Source organism: Neolamprologus multifasciatus, chromosome 18, assembly GCF_963576455.1.
Source record: "Neolamprologus multifasciatus chromosome 18, fNeoMul1.2, whole genome shotgun sequence".
NCBI classification, from domain to species: domain Eukaryota; kingdom Metazoa; phylum Chordata; class Actinopteri; order Cichliformes; family Cichlidae; genus Neolamprologus; species Neolamprologus multifasciatus.
In genome coordinates, this window is record NC_140456.1 from 18,056,220 (window position 1) to 18,077,058 (window position 20,839).

Below are 20,839 nucleotides of genomic sequence, written 5' to 3' on the forward strand. Positions count from 1 at the left end.
TAACTAAAATGTTAAGAGATTCTTCAGGATATTGGTTAGAATCTGCAAGCTACAAACGTTACGGTCCAGGATTGATTGGAACTGCTGGAGGCACTGACACAGCCTGTTCATTTTAACTCATTTCTGTGTGGGATGTTATTTGTGTTTAGTAAGGAATTAGTAGCAAAGGGATATGCACACCCTGCCTATTTCCTTTTCACTTGATGCGGAAGCTGTGACGACAACTTTTTTTGGTGCCTTCTTTTAAAACAATTAGCAAAGAAATATGCAGATTTCAGCTGTGTGACAGATGTACAGCTGTGTTGATCCCATTCCTGATTTCACTGTGATTATTTTCTTTCACTGCTGGATGTGACTATAGCTTGCTTTACAAGAATATGACGTTTTTTTTCTTCCCTTTTTAACCCACCAGGAGCGCTGTAATTGATTCATTGTTTCTTCAGTCGGGGCGGGGGAAATCATATTTAATGAGCAGACGCGAGATGTGTTTTAATTGCTGAGTGAATCCGAGAACTCCTTGGTGATTCAAAATCAAAATATATTGATGCTGAAGCGTAGGTATTCAGTGCAAAGTGTGGGAAACGTGATGAGAAGAAGGGCGTAATTGATCAACGGCAGCCTTGTGCCTTGTGATGCCTGCAAGAGGGCTAAAAGACAAATGCTGGATCTGCTTCACCCCATTAATAACTTCAATGAGCTGATGATTAAACACATAGGCTACACAGTCAATCGTCTTAAAGGGTTTTACTTTTATTTATGCAATTAGCTAGCAGCTTTATGCAAGGCAGTTGTGAAATAACAGCTGAGGGTATTCGACGTGGTGCAAGACTGCCAATTCTATTGTTTTTCAGCAGTGGCACACACACACATATCAGTGTAGTATTGTACTGTAATGTGGCACAGGAAACATGCACACGTGGCCTGGACCACTCTGAGGTGTTCTGAGTGGTCACATCTTAATGTATCCTCAATGTATCTTGGTTGCATTCTCGCTCATTCTGCAGTCTGAGTTGTGACCAGATCTCAGAAGACGCATTTAAATCCCTGTTACAAAGAGGGACTCATGAGCTACTGGTGAGCTGCTGCACTTTGTGCTTGAGTGTGATTCACATTCTCACATTGCCAAAGTCAGCAAACCAGCTAAATCTTCTTTGGGGATTATCATTGTCATTAATTGGATTTTTAGCCTAATCATTGATGATGTAATTTCTATTTTTACTAATGGGAGTGGTACAAATACATTTAAATGTTTTTTTTTTTCCTATTATCTTTTGTGTCACTTTTCCGCCACCCTCGGGAGGCCTTTGGTTTCCAAGTTTAGTCAATTTCTTATATGTAACATTAGATTTGTAATTGGTAGATTTATGTCAGTAGGACAGACTCTGCCGCAGAGCATTATGGGAATGCTGATCTAGCAGGTTGTGGAGGATTAGGGTCAACATGAGTAAGAAGCTCAGGGCTCTTTTCCACAGCTTCTGCTTCTTATTCTGCATTTAGTTTAATTAAATATCCTTATTGTCATAATTGATATCTTAATGAAGTTTGTGCCGCTCTGCCTAACGCTTTTCCACACCTCACCACGGGATGTACTTTTCTGGTCAGAGTGCATGAGTCTCAGTGCACATGATGCCTTGCGTACATAAATACAAAACCAAAGAATTCAAATCCCATGCGGTCCTTAACCAGTGAGCTGGTGCTATTCTCCCACAGGCACACAGCGAAGGAGTCTTGAGGTTAGTTGGTTCAAACTCAGCAGGTCTTGCACCCATCGCCCTGCTCTCCACTCATTGGCTTTGTCATACCAGCTGCGATAGTGTCTGTGAACAGAGAGCATTATTCATGTCCTCAGAGGGGGGCACATCCTAATTGAAATTCCAGTCTTTTCCACTGGAATGAAGTGAAGCAGCCGACATCCACTGTATTATGCTGGGCCTGTCACCTTGAAAGGCCCACTGGAGACGGTTAAAATTCCCGGGTAGAAGAAAAGTGATGTATAACAAAAGGGACCAATGAAGCAAGACAAAAGATTCTGGTTGTATAAGAGCAGCGGCATTACAGCAGCATTGGCTTTCTATGGTGTGGTGTGAACTTCTCCTCTGTACTGCAGTAACTAAAGGGCTGAACTGTCTGTGGTTGCTGGCTGACAGTGGGGTGTGCATGCTAATGACCGAGTGAATGAATCAGTGCCATTCTGATCGAGGGGAAAGGAGCACAAGGAACCCCTTTCTAGTTTGTTCAGCAGCCTACTGTCTTCATCTCTGTACTGTGTCAGAATAAAAAAAAACTGTACACAGTAAGTACTGGAGTCATATAATTTTCTGACTGATGACTTAAGCGTTTTGTTAATTAAATCTCAAAAACTACGATTAGCACAATAGCGTAGCTTCCATCCTCCTGTTGTGAGAAACTAGGAATATTCCAGACTTATTAAAAAGATAACAATTTTCTCTGCTGTGTGAGTGTTTTTGGTGTCAACTTAGTTTTACTCTGTGTAAAAAGCCATGCCGCAACAGCAGTAATTTCTGGATTTTAGGATGTGTTGCATTGAAACAACAAACCTCATTTGCTGATGACAGTGCCAGGATTCCTGTTCTGACCTGCCTGCCTCGCCTAGTCAGAGTTGTTGCTCTGTTTTTTTTTCCGTTTACTCATCAACTTTGCTCTAGATTGCACATTTCATTCCCCCAAAAGTCAATGAGCGCATTATGTTGTTCTCAGTTTTTCTCTAAAGTGATTGAAAATATTTTTCTTCATTGCAAAAAGGTAAATATCATCATTATAATGTTACATTTGCCAGGTAATTCAACTGCATATGAATGGGTACAAACATCTCAGAACAACTAATTTATGGGAACCCTTTTATTTGAAGCAACTTCATTTTATTTTGTGCTCCAAAATTTCCAAAGATTATAGCTAATTTGAACATACAAAAACTAGTGTCAGTCCCATGTGTCATCTTCCCAAGAAATGTTGAAATTCTGGTATTTCCACTCGTTTTATATCATTTTTCTAAATATGTCTCGACTAGAAAAAAACACATTGTACTTTTCCCCCCCTTTTCGTTGTTCTCTTTGCCAGGGATCGAGCTGTGCCTGCCAGGATGGCGATTTTCCATGACCATGGTGGCCAGCTTTGTGGTTTTGGGTGGTCGGCTCTTGATGCCTGGAGTGGCGTACCTCTGTCGCAACTGGCAGGTACTTCAAGCTGTCATCATCTGTCCCCTGCTGCTTATGCTGTCCTACATTTGGTAAGGAAAAGACCTTAGCATTCGCTGCACTTTGGTACCGGGTTATCTTATCTGATTTTGATATTCTGTTAAACTTAAAATATTTTTTTCAGTTACACAACAGTTTAAAAAAGACACATAGGTGCATCCATGGCAATCAGGTGTGACTTGATTTATTGATTTCCCTTTGAGTAAATTAAGCACTGTTTAACAAAAGATACACTTGCAGAGGTTTTTCTTATTATTATTATTTTTTACAAGCTTAAAAAATAGTACTAAAGTCCAAGCTGAGGTATCTTTTACACTTAAACCTCTGCTCTGACTTTTTCCAAAGCATAAGCAATAAATACACCATTTATTCTACCTCACTGAACACAGTTCTGTAATAGTGCTGATGTCTACAAAGATGGCAGGAATATAGATTTTGCCAGAGTTTCAAAGGCCTTGGTATCTTTGATGTCCCTGCAAAACAAAGGGGGGTTCTGTTCAGTAACAGTCAGAAGTAATCCAAAGCAAACAACTTGTCAAACATCAGTCTTTGTCATGCAATACACTTTCATTAGCATAAGATACAGTGTGGAGAAGGGATGGAAATACATCTCGGGCACATGTCAGGTTAGTCATTGTGATTTGGTAAATAAGGAAATGTTGATATGTCCTCAGTTCCATTGTTCCGATCATAAAAAAAATACAGCATTCATTATCACTCAGCAGTTTGATGGCTCAGCTGTTGAATGGGATTTTCATTCAATGGCAACAGTTGTATGCTGTGATGCAATCATGGCTTTGTTTGCTAAAGACTACACAATTCAAGGACATGAAGCAGGTTGTGAAACTTGTGGAACTTCTGTTGGTACCACAAGTTTGGACATTGCACAGTGAACTCAGCCTGAGAGGTTCTCTCATTTATTAGCAATCTAACAATCTGTCATCTGATACGGTGTCATCAAAGTGTGATGGCTCTGTCACACAGCACACATTTTTTAGCACACAAAAGTTGGCAAGAGCCTTTGAGGTAATTTCCAAAGCTGTGTTAACTTTCCTGATTAACTGTGGCTGACTCTGCAAACATCTGGAATACAGCTGATTAGGTTGAAAATTTAAACGCTGCAGGTGATCTAATTAGGTTGGGTGAGGGTGGGGGGAGGGATAGTTGCAAACCACACATGTGGAAAATGATGAAACCTGCACATCTACTTTGTAGACAGAGGTTCATCCAAATGCAGCACCAGTTGTTATGTTATTGACTGTCTTCATATACACATGTACTCTTTCTGCAAGCTGATACCTAACCTCTTTGAGAAGTTTATGCAACATTATGGAAAATGATAGACACAAATAATAGAGCGGCACAGGGGGTGACATTGGCTGTGAGACAGTACCACTGTAAATTCTGTTGTGTGTGTCACACCGCAGCCGACCCATCGGCTGTTTGGGATCTGGTGTATAGCTTTAGCTTAACATTGCACTTTTCTTCTCTGCCTCATATCCAAACTGTGTTGAAATGGTGCAATGATAGATAAAAACAAGATTTAGCACTGCGAGCCCTAACAAAGTTAGATTACATACGACCTAATAAAAGGAGAACTCTTTTTTTTCCTTTTTCCCCCTGACTCATTTTTCATGTCATATTAACAAGGACATCCCCCATCTTTTTGACAGGATCTTCCCTGAGTCACTGCGTTGGCTGCTCGCCACTCAGCAGTACGGTCGCTCCAAGTGGATCATGGGACACATAGTAGAGAAAAATCAAGTGAACGTGGAGCTTGACCCAGAGAACATCCTCGCAGGTAATGAATCCTTCAACAGTAATTTAAAGACATCAGACATAATGTTTGCATTTTACATTTTGATATGTTTTGCGCGACATACTTCTTCCCGGCAAAGGTGTCTGCTAGGCCTTAATTTTGAATGGTGTGGTCTGCATTGTTATTCCCAGCTTCGCTTATCCAAATGAGACAGATTGACAAGGTTATATACATTTCCCATCTTGCTAACACAGAAATAATCCACTACAAAGGTAGCATTGGGTGTTGAACATTGGATTATGGCACTCTCAAATGTTCATTAATATCATTATAGCTTGGATGGGTGGACATGAGCTGACACAATAGTGGGCAGATGGCAGATGGTTGTAGGTCAGGCATTTGACCCCGTGTTAAATGTACTCAGACCAGCCAGAACAAAGCAGTTTGGGTTGTGTTGTTGTGAAAATCAATAGCAGATTTGTATAAGTGTTTGTTTATTATATATGAACATTTGAATACTTTTCCCCCCTGTTTTTGTCCTGCCATTGCGTAGTTATCACTCCTTTTTGAAAAATGAGGGAAGGGAAGTGCCACTATGAGATAAAAGGCTTTAAGAGGAGCCACAGTGTGAAATTGATTGCATATTTTTAGAAGTTGGAGTCTCTGTGCTGACTCTTAGCATTTAGGGAAATAAGTGCATTACCATAGACGTAGATTTATCTTTTTTCTTTTTTTTTTAATGTATAAACTTCCCCATACGGTAGAGAAGCATTAGCTATTTCTCTACTTTCAATTGCTCAGCACTAAATTATGCTATAGAAGCAGACTGAAGCATGTCTTATTCATGTAGAACAATTTACTTGATCCCCTTTGAAAAAGTGGAATGATTTGCATAGTTCTGATCACAGTTGATCTTACTCAGGGGATCACTGGAAAACCTGAGTGGTTAGCCAGAGATAACCTTCGCATGCCTGAGTCAATGTGAAAAATGGACTAGCATGAGGCAGAGGTGTGTTACTGTGGCAACCTGCAGACTGATACCAAAACATTAAGTGTGTTATATCATGTATCACGAGCAGCTCAGGGGTGTTGCCCGCTGGTAGCTGCTCTCCTGTTTGTGTTACCATACCTGTTTGACAAAGCTGTGGGATGATACCTGTGTGGAATGAATGAGCTCACCAAAACATGGAGTTTCTGTGGTTTCAAACCCAGATAGCTGTCCAACTTTTACTCATTATATTTACAGTACTATCATTCAAATACAAAACTTTCCAGAACCCTATTCTTTTAGAAGGGTTTCAAACATTTGAATTTTGCCTACACTTTAAGGTAATTCTACTTAGTTTATTATTCAGGTTTGTGTACTACTGTACTGCAGTGCAACAACAGATGGATGTTGACTTTTCAATCGAAATGCCAGAAAAAAAAAAAAGAAATATTCTACCACTTTCATTTCATTCCTTTTTCAATGTATTTATTAAATAAATAACAGTTTGTTAATTTCTCTAATGTTAGATAGGAAGCACTTGGTGAATGAGGCAACTTGTATAAAGTGCTATGAGTGCTCAAGAGGAGTAGAATAGTGTTATATAAGAATAGAATAGAATAGAATAGAATAGAAGTATTATTTAATGTCCCTCAGTGGGGAAATAAGAACCAGCCCGGTTGTATATGTGAAACAGTAAATAGGGGGGGAAAAGAAACAAATGTGAGTTCTATAATTTTTATGATATTTTTATTTTTTATTTTTGGCAAAGCTTTAATAATATATATGTTTTCCTGTTCCCAGAACTACAAAGATCTCTTCAACAGAGGCCCAAAAAAACATGCATTGTGAAAATGGTTGGGACGAGGACCCTTTGGAAGAATATCGTTGTGCTCTGTGTCACCTCGTAAGTGGCTGTCTTAAAATGTAAAAATAATTCTGTGTTAAAGAATGCAAATCATTTAAATCATGTAATTATTTGAAATGGTAGATCAGTGACATAAATCAAGAAGCTGTATCTTTATTTGTGTCTCTAACTTTTTATGATAATTGTTCACCTTGAATTTGATGCTAGGATCATTTAAAAAGAGAGTTCTTATTTTAATACATTTTAACACTTTGTAAGCATGAAGCCAAGTGTGTGGTTATGAAAGCATAATGCTTTGCTTCCTTGATATAGGATTTCTGCTGCAGTTTGCAGACTCTTTTCTGTCATATTTTTAGTTTTATAATGTAATGATTCACAGTCGGTCACAGTACTTGACTACAGGCACGCTGGTTTAGCCTCTGGACTCTTGTACTGCAGACTCATGCAGTTGTAATACATGTGTACTGTGTAATGAGCAAGTATTTCCCTAAAAAAAACATGTGAATGGGGGTAATCATCTCTCCAAAACCCATGTACTGTAATAATATACAGCGCTAACAGTGCCTTTGCAGATGTGTATGTTTTCCATGCTAAGTGCACTAATGCCCTCTTAAAGCCTTTTAGATAATTGCTTTTGAAGTTTGGCGCAATAGTGATTGATTTAAAAAAAGGAAAAAAAAAACATAGACGTGTATACTGGTAACAAGCCAATCACCCTCTTTAACCCAAGACACACAGAAACATCATTTCCTGTTTCTAACATATGTAGTCTAATATACATAAAGTTCATTTTCAGTCCAACATAGGATCCAATAAAGGGTCTGTTTTTTGCTTTTTACAGTGTATTCTGTCTTTTTGAGAACAGGGTTATATGTGTCAGTGTGCTAACGGGGGTGTGTGTGTGTTTGTGAGTGTGTCAGGATTTGAAAAGATGTATATAATACAGGTACTTGGAGTGCAATGCCACTCAGACCTGCCATTTTGTGGAGTCAAGATGCCACTATTAACCTGCAGGCTGGATAGAGGATTGATCTTTAGCTGTTTCTTCTTTTGTCCTTCCATATTTGTGCTGCTCTCTCTTTTCATCTCCAATGGACTCTTTCTTCGATCTGAGACCTCATCTCTTGCCTGGCAGACCGAGCTCTACCTCTTCTTTAGTGCACAGTGTCCCTGATTCCCTGTTTGCATAAATTTTACATGAGCTTTGTCCTTATGAAACATTAGACAACTCGGAAGGAGGGTGTGAGGGCTTGCTTTTGTTTTTTTTGTGCGTGTGTGTGTACATAGGGTGTGTTTCTGTGTGCCAATAAATCCGTGTTCACACATGTGAGGGTTTTTGGGTTTTTTTTCAAAATACACTAAGATTAGAGAAAGCATGAAATAAAGCGCCTCTTCACTGCTTTACACAGTTTACTTAGTACCCTTACGAAAGATGTAGTTCAGTGTCTCCTGATGTAGCCGTTGTATTGTTTGAGATGTCGCTTTTTTTGACTTGCTTTTCTCTGTTTTTTATTCAGGTTAACTGGTTATGGGATCCACCACTGCTTTGCCCGCAGCATGATGGATCCTGAAGCTCAGGGAACCACCATATTCCCTGACTTCTATACACACTATTACACCATGGCAGGCATCGCTGTTGCATCATGCATTGCACTATGTCCAGCGGTCTGCCTGATGGGCCGTCGTGGTGGCCTTCTTCTGTTTATGATCATCACTGCCCTCGCATCTCTGCTGCAGTTGGGTCTACTTAACTGTGAGTATTACATAGGCACTCTTATAACGTGAAAAAGCTCTAGCGGTTCTTGAGGAGGCCACTCTCATGCAGTTTATTGAGATTGACTATGGTCTAAAGTCCACAATATAAAAACCCCCAAAAAGAACTCTTAGTCACATAAATCGAAGTAATAGTTTAACATTTGTATCAATAATTACAGTGGTAACTATAAGGTAATTTACTCAATATAAACAAAGCAAAAGTAACAACAGCAACAAAAACAGAACCCATAGAAGTATGTATGCTTCACAGATTTTTTTAAAGAACAACTGTGAGTAATAAATGTAATTCTGTCATGCTACCAAATACTGAGCTATTCCTTCTCCCAATTCTAACATTTTTACAAATGTTGTGTAAATGACAAATGCTTACAAGTGCATACGTCTCAAAAAAAAAAAAGTCCTACATTTTTGCTATTCATAGACACATTAAACATGATGGTTGTTACGAGATTTGTTACCTTTAGTTGTTTTGTCCCCGTTCAGTCCCTGAACTTGATTACATTGTCAGTGAGTACCAGAAGTGCCTCAGATGATCAAAACAGCCAGCAACAGTTTATCCAGTTACAAACGAGTTACACTTAATGTTTAACCTGAGTCAACACATCAAGGTTATGCTCATGTTCTATTTTCCCTTTGTTACGCTGTGCTGAAAGGCTTAGCTCGACATGTGTTAATTCTCACTATTTGTCACTCTTTTCTAATAATTCCTCATATTTTCAATATTTTTCTAGTGTTGGGGAAATACAGTGAACACCTGAAAATAAGTAAGTCTATCTGTTCATATATACTCATATATTCATAAGTGTTGCATTTTGTAATATATATATATCAATCAATCAATCTCATAACTCAGACTGTTGCATTCACTTGATAAAGGTTTAGGAAAATATGCTTCATGCCCAGCATTTTGTCAGGCCTATGCAAGCCTTGTGGAGACTCATGATGAAGTTTTAGGCTCTCTTTTTATTTATTTATCCCCTTATGTTAAAGAGGGCGAGCCTCTTTGTTACAGAACTATGAACTCACCACCAGCCTTCCTTTACTTTTCTCTTCTGTTTATCCATCGCTGTAATCTCTCCACACTAATCCCCCTGTGGTAAGCGAGAACTGATTTCAGGGTAGTTCTCCTCTAAACCTCTTTATGCCATTATGCCATCTTTAGTATGTCTTATTTGTAAAACACCCTATTTAAACCGTCTTTGGGCTAAATTGGCTCATTGTTTGCAGATTCATTTCTCAACAGCTCCTCATTCTATATCTCTTTTTGTTGAACTTACACCAAAATAAAAGCTAAAATAATAGCCTTTGTTGTCATTGCATTGCCCGATCTAACTCCATTGAATTTACCAGAATTGTTGTAACATTATAATTTTTTGAAAATAATAATTTTGGCAAATACTTGCAATCATTTTCCCTGAAAAGTAAATTTAACACATTTTTACATATACACCACTTTCACTGATTACACAGCATATTGAGGGAAGAATCTCCATGTTTGTGTCTCCTGATTCTTCTGCAGATACCACAAGTACAATGAATACGCATTTCACCATTGGCTTCTCCGCTATCGGTATGTTCTCCTCCAAAGCAGTCAGCGCCCTGAGCATCTTCTTCTGTGCTGAGATCACTCCCACTGTGATCAGGTAAACCCACTGCAAGAGCAAGACTGTACCACCAGAGGAGGGGGAGATAATGTGGAAAATGTGTTCTTATTTTGCAGAGGAGTAAAACAATATTCAGGCTGACAAGTGTTGAACAATTCAAAATCTTTGTTTTAAAAATCTGTTTCATTGTTCTAGAGAACTTATAATTAATTGTTTTTAGTGTAGCTGTTGTTTTTGTTTTTAATCGTGACCATCCATTCTGCTCCTCCTCCTGTTTAATATCGGTATGAAATTCCTGAACTGCTAGAAAAGACAGACTCACAACCCCGTATCAAATGTAATCCACAACTTGCACAAATTATCCAGCCTTTTGAGGATGTGTGACACAGCACTTGATGTATAAAAATATAGTTGTTTTTTTTTTAAAGCATTGCTCTGCTAACAATGTGTGAAGTGCACCATCTAGTGGCTAACTTTGGCAATGACAGGAAAGCGAATTTCCAACATGGAGTAGAGGGTGTTAGACGGTACTGCAGCACTCTCTGCTGCTCCTCGGGAAAAAGGCAGAAAAGAAGAGGAGGGTAAAACAAAACTGCTTTTAAATACAAGATTTAGCTTTCCAGAACAATGTGCAAGTTGTGATTCACTTAAATCGCTGGAATTTCAATATTTGTGAGAGGTTTTAAAGGTTTGTGAGATCATCCCAATTTTCTATTGATATTACAAGCTAATAAATATTCTGTCTTCCCATAGGGGTGGTGGTTTAGGCTTGGTCCTGGCCAGCGCTGGCTTTGGCATGCTTACTGAACCCATCATGGAACTCCACAATCAGAAGGGCTATTTCCTTCATCACATAATTTTTGCCTGCTGCACTCTCATCTGTATCATCTGCATTCTCCTGTTGCCTGAAACGCGCAATCAGCCACTCCCAGAGACCCTGGCTGATGTCGAGAACTACACCCGTCCACCCCTGCTTCCCCCGAGGAAACCTGGATTGCTGCACACGTCTGACAGCACCAGGGACTACACAAGAGTGCGTGACACACCACTTCATGAAGCGCCCATCATCATCATGGACTCCACTGCCTCTTCAGCTATTGATTTGACTGGAGGTATGCAGTTAATCGAGATGCACTCCTGTGTGGCTGGCCCTAAAGATCCCAACGGCCACTCGGTTTCATCTTCATCTACGGGCAACATGATGACACTGGGTAAAGACACCGTCACACAGGGCAGTAAAGAGCACCTGCTGTCTTCCACTCCTTTACACAAAGCCCCGTGTGTCACAGACCCACTTTTAGCTGCTGCAGAAGAACCTCCTGCAATCGTCCTGGAGTCTGTGGAACCACTGTTAGATTCATCCCTACCTGAAATGAACGACAGTGGTGAATCCCCAACAAGAGAAGCAGAAATTACACCTGCTGCTTCATTGGATTCTTCCACTCCCCCCGTCTCTCAAACTGTACCCTCCTCTTTGCTGATCTGCACCACGCCCATCATCGAGCCTCCACCGAGCTCCACTTTAAAATCTCCGAACCTGCTGGATAATGACATCGAAAATATAAGCACAACATCTGACCCGCCTTTGCTCAAGGATACTCACGCCACTTCAGCGGGTTCTCCTTCTCCCCCTTCCATAAGAGACAGTCCTCCTTCTCCTATGGATGGAGGAGATGAGGATTTATCTCCTCCTTCCGTAAGAGATCAACCCACCCTCCTTCTCATAGACTCCCGGCCACCTCAGTTAGATTCTACCTCTCCCTGCGTTGAAGAAAAATACGTTTTACCTCCAAACACACCTCCTCCATCCATTGACTCAGAGGACTCTTCCACTCGCGCTGTCATAAACACAGTCAACAATACAGCACAGTCTCCTTCCATTCTCCCTGTCACAGACATTGCACGTACCTCCACTCTAGAATCAACCACTCTGACTGTCACAGACACTGAACCACGATCAGCCGCTCGCCTCGTCTTAGATTCAGTACCATCTTCCATCACAGATTCAGCCTCCACAGACGCAACTCCCTCCTCTCTAATGGACTGGACGGTGTCCTCCCCCATAGACTCGGGTGTTCTCTCGATCAGGGACAGGGACAGTGCCAGCACAGAAAACAGCACTGTCAACGGCATGGCATCATCGTGATCCACTTCTTCAGCCAGGAATTGAAGCTTTAATTGTCTCACCAGGATGCAGCCACCCACATGAACATTGCATCAATGGGAACAGGAACTGGCCTGCTTAGACTGCAGGCACTTAATGAAGACTGTTCCCCACCTGGAGTTGAGTTAACATGTTTGCAAAGTTTCAGGTTTTTTTTTTGGTTTTGTTTTGTTTTGGGTTTTTTTGTATTTAGTTTTTTCAGTGCTGCTGCACCCTTTTGTGCATTTAGCCACCTAATGAGACCATGCAAGCGGGAGAATGCCACAGGCTGGTATGTGACAATGTGACAGTAACTTCTGCGCTTCGTTGAATGTCACTGGAAATCACCAGCGTTTTAACTACTCTGACGTAAATGAACGGGGACAAAATCACTGTCATTTTTAAGAGACTTAAAGCAATTCCCATAATTACTGAGACGTGTCATCAGCACTGGGGAAGAAATGCAATGGTACTAATAGCAAACAAACAAACAAAAATCACTGGTACTTGTGCTCAAAGGTAATGTCAAGATATTTGTACAAAAAGGTTGCTTTATATGTATGGACAAGTAAATCTGAATGTTACAAAGTGCTTTTTGTTGCTATAGAGGTAAGCAATCAGAATTGGAATAGTTTTTTTTTTCTTAAAAAGAAAATGCCAAAAAACTACCCTGACCAAAATAAAGTGTAGAAATAGTGCCAAACCTTTAGTGATATAGTATTTGCCTGTTTTGGAGAATACTGTTAAGTGCTCTCCCCTGCTATAGGCTATATGTGGATACCTATTCCAAAACTAGGAAGTAAAGAAGAAGAATGAACAATTTATCACCATTTGATGAATTAAAATTGACAGAAAGCATATCTGTGATGCATATGAGCAGTGATGTGGGTGAAAAAGAATGACCCACATTTTGTCGGTCAGAAGAAACTTTTATTTTTCCAATCATTCAAGCCAATGAAATTTATGGTATGCAAATGTTTTTTGATTTTTTTTTGTAAATGTATTAATGTAAGTATATTGATAATTACTTGTTACGCTTGATTGTTTTTTTTTTTTTAATTCAAAGTATTGTTTTGAATAATCTCTCATGGCGTGCCCTTATTGTACAGAGCTATACTTCATTCTTACAGTATTCGTGGCACCTCGGTGTGGTGGCACTTTATCTTTCGAAGTGGGGACTAAGCATGACAATTTATTGTGAATGTGTCGGCAACAAACAAAAAAGCTTAAAAAAAAAAAAGAAGAAGAAAAAAAAATCAAATCCTAAAAAAAAAATATTTTTGAACCTAAACCCAAAAATGTTTGACGTGATTGCCAAATGTCGCAGCACCACTAACCTTGTGTTTTCCGAATCGTGGTCCGACATTAAGAGCTTATTAACGTCGGGGTGTTCATACTTTCACATGCACAACTAAGTTTACCTTAAAAAAAGGAAAAAAAAATGCAATACTTCTTACATTTGTCAAAACGACATTTTAAAAATACAGGTCACAACCGTTCAGTCAGATTAACCGACTGATATTCTTAAATTGATAGACTTTTGCTTGAGGAGGCACTTTTCCTTCCAAAGCCCATGTCCGTCTGCGGACAACATTATACTTGACTTAAATGTGTGTGAAACTTGACAGTTGTTGTAGTACTTTGTGCTTTGGAGGTTGTAATATTTGTCTAAGGAAGGATGTGTGATTACAGATAATCCACTGTTTACAACAATCCTCGTAATAATGATCATTATTATTATTAATAATAATAATAATTACACTGTACTGTAAAACTTTAGAGCCAACTGAGTGATGTGTTGTCATTTCAAATGTGCTAAAATGATCACAGTGTATCATAATTACTTATATCCAGGGAGTATTTGGAGTTCTATTAAGGTGTCATTCAGGAGTCAAACGCAACAGCCGACTTGACGGAAGATTTTCCGTAAACCTTACAGCTACTTCAGTCACTAGAATTAAGTTTTGCTTTTATCAAACTCAACTTTGCACTGACTAAAGCCTGCATATCCTTTGATATTTATTTGAATGATTGCGAAAGCCTACCTGTGGTTGTTTTACTCAAATGCAGCTTAAATCATACCACGATGGCTCCACTTTTTGATTGATCTAGGGTGGCTGTGAACGACGACCATCTAGTCATTAATATTGTTTAAATATTTCTTGAGATCATTTAAACCTGTGTATGCTGTGCTGCTACACGTGAAAGCACAATGACCTGCAATCGTGTGATGTCAGATTTTGTTGGAGTTGACAACACCCTTTTCAACATTGTAGACTGCACGCAATAGATCAGCATGCAGTCTACAATGTTGAAAAGGGTGTTGACACTAGATTTAATAAGGAAATCTTGGCATCTGCAGTTGAGAGTGGGTGGACTGCAGTGGTCAGTAGCTTCATTTTACTCGGAATCCTCCTCGGTGAATGTTGATCTCTATCTAAGTGTGTATTGCAAAAATTGAAGTGTGTATCAACTAAATCCCACGCGACATCTGTAACGTTAATGACACAGCACGATGCAACCAGTGTCTTCCGAGATATGTTGCTTCCTCACTTTTCTCCCGTGCAGATGGGAGTAACTACACTTTTAATCCTTTTATTTGACTCTGTTTGAAGCGAAATGAAAGTTTAGTGAAAGTAATCCAAAGCAATGTTAGCACCAGCGATAGAATAGGATTTTTTTAATTGTTGGAAAAGCAAGCAAAAAAGAGGAGGAAGAAGAAGATTATGTCTTTTGTAAATACGGTAAATGTGTGGAAACATCGAGCTTAAATAAGATGAAGGATCCTGGATCTTAGCAAGGACTTGTTTTGAACCCGGCAGATGAAAGTCTCACATAGGACGGCCCCAGTATATACACATTTCAGGTGTTGCTTCTCTTAACCATGCGACTTAAGATCTCTTTAAAGGGGAGATTTAAATGAATGTAAAATAAATAAAATGATAACAAAAAAATAAATAAAAAAAAACATGGATTGTACCATTTATAAATTCCAGTTGTTTGGTTTCATATTGTTTTCAGTTTAACAGTCATCATGCACTTGTATATAAGCCATACCTGTTGTTAAAATAAACCACTATTTATTGATCAATTGTTGATATTGATGTGTTTTTTATGACATTTATGACTTCTCTGCGTCTTTTACAAAAATCATTTTTAAAGTAAAAGTTTATTCAAGTATTCTAATAATGGCATTCAAAGAAGATGAAGAAGGGGGGAATAGGCAAACTTGAATGCAGTCTATAACGACTTGAAGCCTAATGGCTTCAAGTCGTTATAGACAAGCTGAGACATTTCGCAATCAATTGCATCAGAAAGTAGGATTTATAACTCCTCACGTTAAGATATTTTCCTTTTTAGCCTGCATCAAATGTAAAGTGTAATGTGCCCTAGAAATGACTTTTACCTCTTATCTCTTGAGGACCAGTCTTACATAGAGTCGGTTATTTAATACATGTAGGTAACATACAGTGGCACAACTAGCTGGAGAATCTGTGCCTTTTAAGGAAAGGTGCGCTACTAGCCTTAGCTGAGCCTTAAAAACTGGCCTCGTTTCTACAGGTAGCTGCTTAAAAGACGGCTGGGATGAATCAGCAGCTGCAGTCTGGAGCATTAAACTGGTAAAGTCTGACATCTTCTAATAGCGAAATTAATTATGTGGATCTTTTAAAACATCCCCATTCGAGTGAGAAAGCCAACCCCTTTTTTTAATGCTTGCCTGTATGGGACAGGGTGATGTCAGGGCCATGATGCGGCATGATCCGCTGGTCCACTGCATCAAACCGGGGCGCTCCCATTGGCTAACAGGGATGCTGAGGATGCTGCGTTGTGTATAACGTCATCTGACCAGCAGCACGTTTATCTATCTCGCCGGCTCAACACTCACCCGAGAAATGAGGCAAGTCCTGATTTTGAGAAACACCGCGGCAAGACACTGAAGAGTGGACGCCAGTTAAAGTCGAGAAAGGACGCTGTCTGCACGCACCCGCAGTTCACCATGAGGGAAATCGTTCACATCCAGGCTGGTCAGTGCGGAAATCAGATTGGGGCCAAGGTATAAATGTCTTCATTTAATCTCTGAAGAAGGGATCTAAAGGAGTAATTTTCATTTAAATGCGGAACGTCACCGCGTTTGTGTGCCTTAATAGTTTACAAAGCGCGGTTAGTTTGGCACATTTAAATCGAAGTGATTACAAATCTGTCTTTAAGAGTTTAATATCGACCAATCACGGCTTAACATACCTATATGGAGCGGTTCAGTCTGGTTGATCTTTCAGGTGATGTGGCCTGCGCTGCTGCGCGTCATTGTGCCACCAGATGCGCAAAAACTAAAACAAGGCCTGACGCACACACTTCAAACTTGCTTCATGTTTTCGTTTTTGCTGTGTTACTCTAAAAAAAATAAGTAAATTAATTAACGTTTAATGCTAATGAATAGTAATTTGTTTGCCTCGTCTTAGTTCTGGGAGGTGATAAGTGATGAACATGGCATCGATCCAACCGGTAGTTACCAAGGTGACAGTGAGCTGCAGTTGGAGAGGATAAATGTCTACTACAATGAGGCATCAGGTGAGAAAGAAAAGGTTGCTTTAATATAAACCACATGCTTGCATCTGAATTTTCCACTATACACAAAGCAGCTTTTTTAACCACTGATCATTATTCTTGCATGGCCTTATGCTACACAGACCTCATTTGACTGTAACAGTTTGCTCATGTCACTAATTTAGCTGCAGTGGAAACTAGGTTCTGCTATGAGTGAAGGGACACAAATGAGGACAGTGCACCTGCTAAAAATCTCTCTTTCTGTGTCCTTGTCTCACCCCTCCCCCTCTGTCTCTCTATAGGGAGCACAGGTATCTGCAGTCTCAGTATAGCTGAACTCATGCTCAGTATCTGATTTTACTGGTGCCTGTGTTGCAGGTCCTTCTAAATACAACCTCCTTTGTTGCTCACAGCTGCCGTACATCAAGCAGCCAATCAGTGCCTGGTAAATAAAGGCGCAGGGATAAGAAAGATTTAGTATTTGTGTTTCATCATTAGGCCTCATGTTTTCGGTCAACATCTTAATCCACATGCACACAGGGTTGATATCAAACCCTTTACTCATCTGCATTGGCAACAAAGGACAACAATCTACCCATATTCTATTTCCCAGCAGCATGCATTATTGATTCTTTGTTTCCACGTTGCATGCTGGCTTCAGTGTCACCAGCGAGGTAACTACCTAATGCAGACTGAACAAAACAAATTGTCCTTAAAATAAAAAGTGCAGATTCATAAGCAACATTAAAACTTCAGCACTGAGCAAGAACGTGAAACGAGGCAGAGTCAAGGAAGACTGCTTCTGTGTCTGAATACATCCTGCAAGACTCAGCACTTTGAAAGCCCCACTGGTTTAGATTAAGCTGTGCAGCACGCTGCAGCAGTTTTGCAAGAAGGGTGACAGACAGAAAGGGTGGGGCAAGGCAAAAAGCAAGAAAAGAACAGAAGACGCTTTGAATTCCCAGCTTAATTGACAGGCTTGTATCTTTAAGGAAATGCTGCTTGCGAATCTTTTGAAATATGCTGAGGTTTTTCTTCATGGTTTACTGCCAGTGTTGCTGAGGTTACTGAGACTGTCGATATTTTACTCCACCCTTCCATCCATTACCCCTCCACATCCCTCCCTGTCCTCGAATTCAAAGGCAGCAAATTTGTGCCCCGAGCCATTCTGGTGGACCTGGAACCAGGAACCATGGATTCAGTTCGCTCTGGTCCATTTGGGCAGCTATTCAGGCCTGACAACTTTGTTTTCGGTGAGTTGACAATAAATCGGGATCAGACCATTCATCCTGAACCGACTCCACATGTGTGAGTCATCCGTGCATGTGTGCAGCATGTGTCTGACCTACTGTCACAGACAATGAAGCTGCACTTCGTTTCCACTGCACTGCACAGTACTATATATTCTGGGCACACATCTCCTGCAGTCCCTCGGTGATGCATTGCCCATGTGTCGACTGAGACAGCTCTTGTGGTGACTTAGCAAAAATACAGTCTATGTGGAGATTCTGCAGCAGAACAGAAAGCAAATAATAATATGAGGGCCAAAAACATTTATCCCAAGATGGCAATCTATTTTGTCACTGGATAACAAGTGCTAACAAGTTGAAAATGGCAGATAAATCACTTACTGATGCTTTCCAGAGAAATAAGTTATTTTGAATTACAAATTGGTTGCCAAGTTTTAATCAGCTTTCTAAGAAGTTTTGTAAAACTACACCAAGGCTCACTTTTGTTTTGAGTGAACTGGTAGTGCACACATGGAAATATCCAAAATTTCACAACAGCTGCTGTTTTGCTTAGCTTGTCGATACATATCAGACAAGTGGGAACCTTTATTATCTTGCCAGTTTCATTTGGCAACGTTTGACAAAATTATGGCAAAATAAGTGTTGACCACTGGTCTTAATTTCATGGTGAACCATCCAGTCGATGATTTTCAAGACCAATACAGATACCGATATTCTATGATCTTTGTAGTGCTGTGAATATCTACTGCGTACAGGGAAGTTGCAGAGTGCCCTCTGGTGGACAAACTATGCAGCCACAACACTCATAACATGGTTGAAGGGTGTTTCTCCTGTCTCTTTTATTAATGCTGATACTGATATATATATATTGCAAATAGCAAATACCAGCTGATAGTATCAACGTATCGATAAATTGTTGGGCTATAATTATGAATAACTGTAACATATTTTGTATCCAACAACTGACAAGACATATCAAAACTATCAACTTCATCTTGATGCCAGATAAAAAGTTAAATAATCACTAATTTATTACGATCCATTGTGTATCACTATTGTCTGTGCAAGATTTCGTGTCAGTCAATTCATTCTTTGGTCACAAATGTAAAACCTTTATGTGTATAGATGTGTTAACTAAAACAATATTTTTCAACATCAATTGTCTTTAAAAAATGTTTCATGCAGGTCAAAGTGGAGCAGGAAATAACTGGGCTAAAGGTCACTACACCGAAGGAGCTGAGCTGGTGGACTCTGTGCTAGATGTGGTGAGAAAGGAGTCCGAAAACTGCGACTGCCTTCAGGGCTTTCAGCTCACCCACTCCCTGGGTGGAGGCACAGGTTCAGGAATGGGCACACTGCTCATCAGCAAAATCCGTGAGGAGTATCCTGATCGCATTATGAACACCTTCAGTGTCATGCCTTCCCCGAAAGTGTCTGACACTGTGGTGGAGCCCTACAATGCCACTCTCTCTGTACACCAGCTAGTGGAAAATACAGATGAGACCTTTAGCATTGATAACGAGGCTTTGTATGATATCTGCTTCCGCACTTTAAAGCTAACCACACCCACCTATGGAGATCTTAACCACCTGGTATCAGCCACCATGAGTGGTGTGACAACGTGTCTCCGCTTCCCTGGACAGCTCAACGCTGACCTCCGTAAGCTAGCTGTCAACATGGTGCCCTTTCCCCGCTTGCATTTCTTCATGCCGGGCTTTGCACCTCTGACAAGCAGGGGCAGTCAGCAGTATCGTGCCCTCTCCGTGCCAGAGCTCACACAGCAAATGTTCGATGCCAAGAACATGATGGCAGCGTGTGACCCCCGTCACGGACGCTACCTCACCGTGGCAGCCATCTTCCGTGGCCGTATGTCAATGAAAGAAGTGGATGAGCAGATGCTGAGTGTGCAAAACAAAAACAGCAGCTACTTTGTGGAATGGATTCCAAATAATGTCAAGACTGCAGTTTGCGACATCCCGCCCCGTGGCCTCAAGATGTCCGCCACCTTCATTGGCAACAGCACCGCCATCCAGGAGCTGTTCAGGAGGATCTCAGAGCAGTTCACCGCCATGTTCCGCCGCAAGGCTTTCCTCCACTGGTACACAGGGGAGGGAATGGATGAGATGGAGTTCACTGAGGCCGAGAGCAACATGAATGACCTTGTGTCTGAGTATCAGCAGTACCAGGATGCCACCGCTGATGAAATGGGTGAATACGAAGAAGATGAAATGGAGGATGATGAAGAAGTTCGCCATGATGTTCACCACTGATTCTAAAACACAACGAGCCAGTTCCTAATAATAACAGCTGTTGGAGTCCAATGAGACCACAAGATGTACGCTAGGGATGCTGATTTTAATAAATGTTGTGGTGTGCAGATAATGGTCAACTATAGTTGTTTAGCCTATGTTGCGCTGAATATAAATATAGCCTTTACTGACAACGACAGTGAACGGTGTTAGAATCTAAAGTTATCCGAGTCATGCTATGTCAGTGTCAACAAGCAAGTACAGTTTTGTAACAATAACTCAAACGTGCATTCTTTTCCTCATGTCTCTAATAAAAGATCCAATCTGTACTTCTTGTCCGGTTTCTTTTTTCAAAGGTACATAATGTGCAAAAGCTACGTCGAAATATGTACAACCCACACAGCTCGTGACATCTTGATCTATTGCATTGTTTTGCAAGCAGGTA

General features: G+C 40.3%; 2 protein-coding genes across 2 annotated transcripts in view; both read left to right on the forward strand.

The window, feature by feature from the left end:
- Positions 1-15,318, forward strand: part of LOC146497713 (solute carrier family 22 member 23-like) — a 35,519-nt gene extending 20,201 nt beyond the window's left edge. Inside the window, exons 4-10 of the mRNA XM_085141840.1 lie at positions 3,079-3,247; positions 4,889-5,016; positions 6,764-6,866; positions 8,345-8,580; positions 9,335-9,367; positions 10,123-10,246; positions 10,961-15,318. Of these exons, the coding sequence (XP_084997966.1) occupies positions 3,079-3,247; positions 4,889-5,016; positions 6,764-6,866; positions 8,345-8,580; positions 9,335-9,367; positions 10,123-10,246; positions 10,961-12,353 (2,186 nt within the window). The 3' untranslated portion in view covers positions 12,354-15,318. The remainder of the gene's footprint in view (positions 1-3,078; positions 3,248-4,888; positions 5,017-6,763; positions 6,867-8,344; positions 8,581-9,334; positions 9,368-10,122; positions 10,247-10,960) is intronic.
- Positions 15,319-15,526: 208 nt separating this feature from the next.
- On the forward strand, positions 15,527-20,723 carry LOC146497714 (tubulin beta-2A chain). Its single transcript, XM_085141843.1, has 4 exons — positions 15,527-16,404; positions 16,811-16,919; positions 18,038-18,148; positions 19,331-20,723. The coding sequence occupies exons 1-4, from the start codon at positions 16,348-16,350 to the stop codon at positions 20,413-20,415; spliced, it is 1,362 nt and encodes a 453-aa protein (XP_084997969.1). The 5' UTR covers positions 15,527-16,347; the 3' UTR covers positions 20,416-20,723.
- The last annotated feature ends 116 nt before the right edge of the window (positions 20,724-20,839 follow it).

Excerpts from the sequence above, each read along its gene's own strand:
- LOC146497714 (XM_085141843.1), top strand. The coding sequence starts at position 16,348 with ATGAGGGAAATCGTTCACATCCAGGCTGGTCAGTGCGGAAATCAGATT. Across the intron at positions 16,405-16,810 it reads GAAATCAGATTGGGGCCAAG|TTCTGGGAGGTGATAAGTGA; the intron begins GTATAAATGTCT and ends GCCTCGTCTTAG. Across the intron at positions 18,149-19,330 it reads GCCTGACAACTTTGTTTTCG|GTCAAAGTGGAGCAGGAAAT; the intron begins GTGAGTTGACAA and ends TGTTTCATGCAG.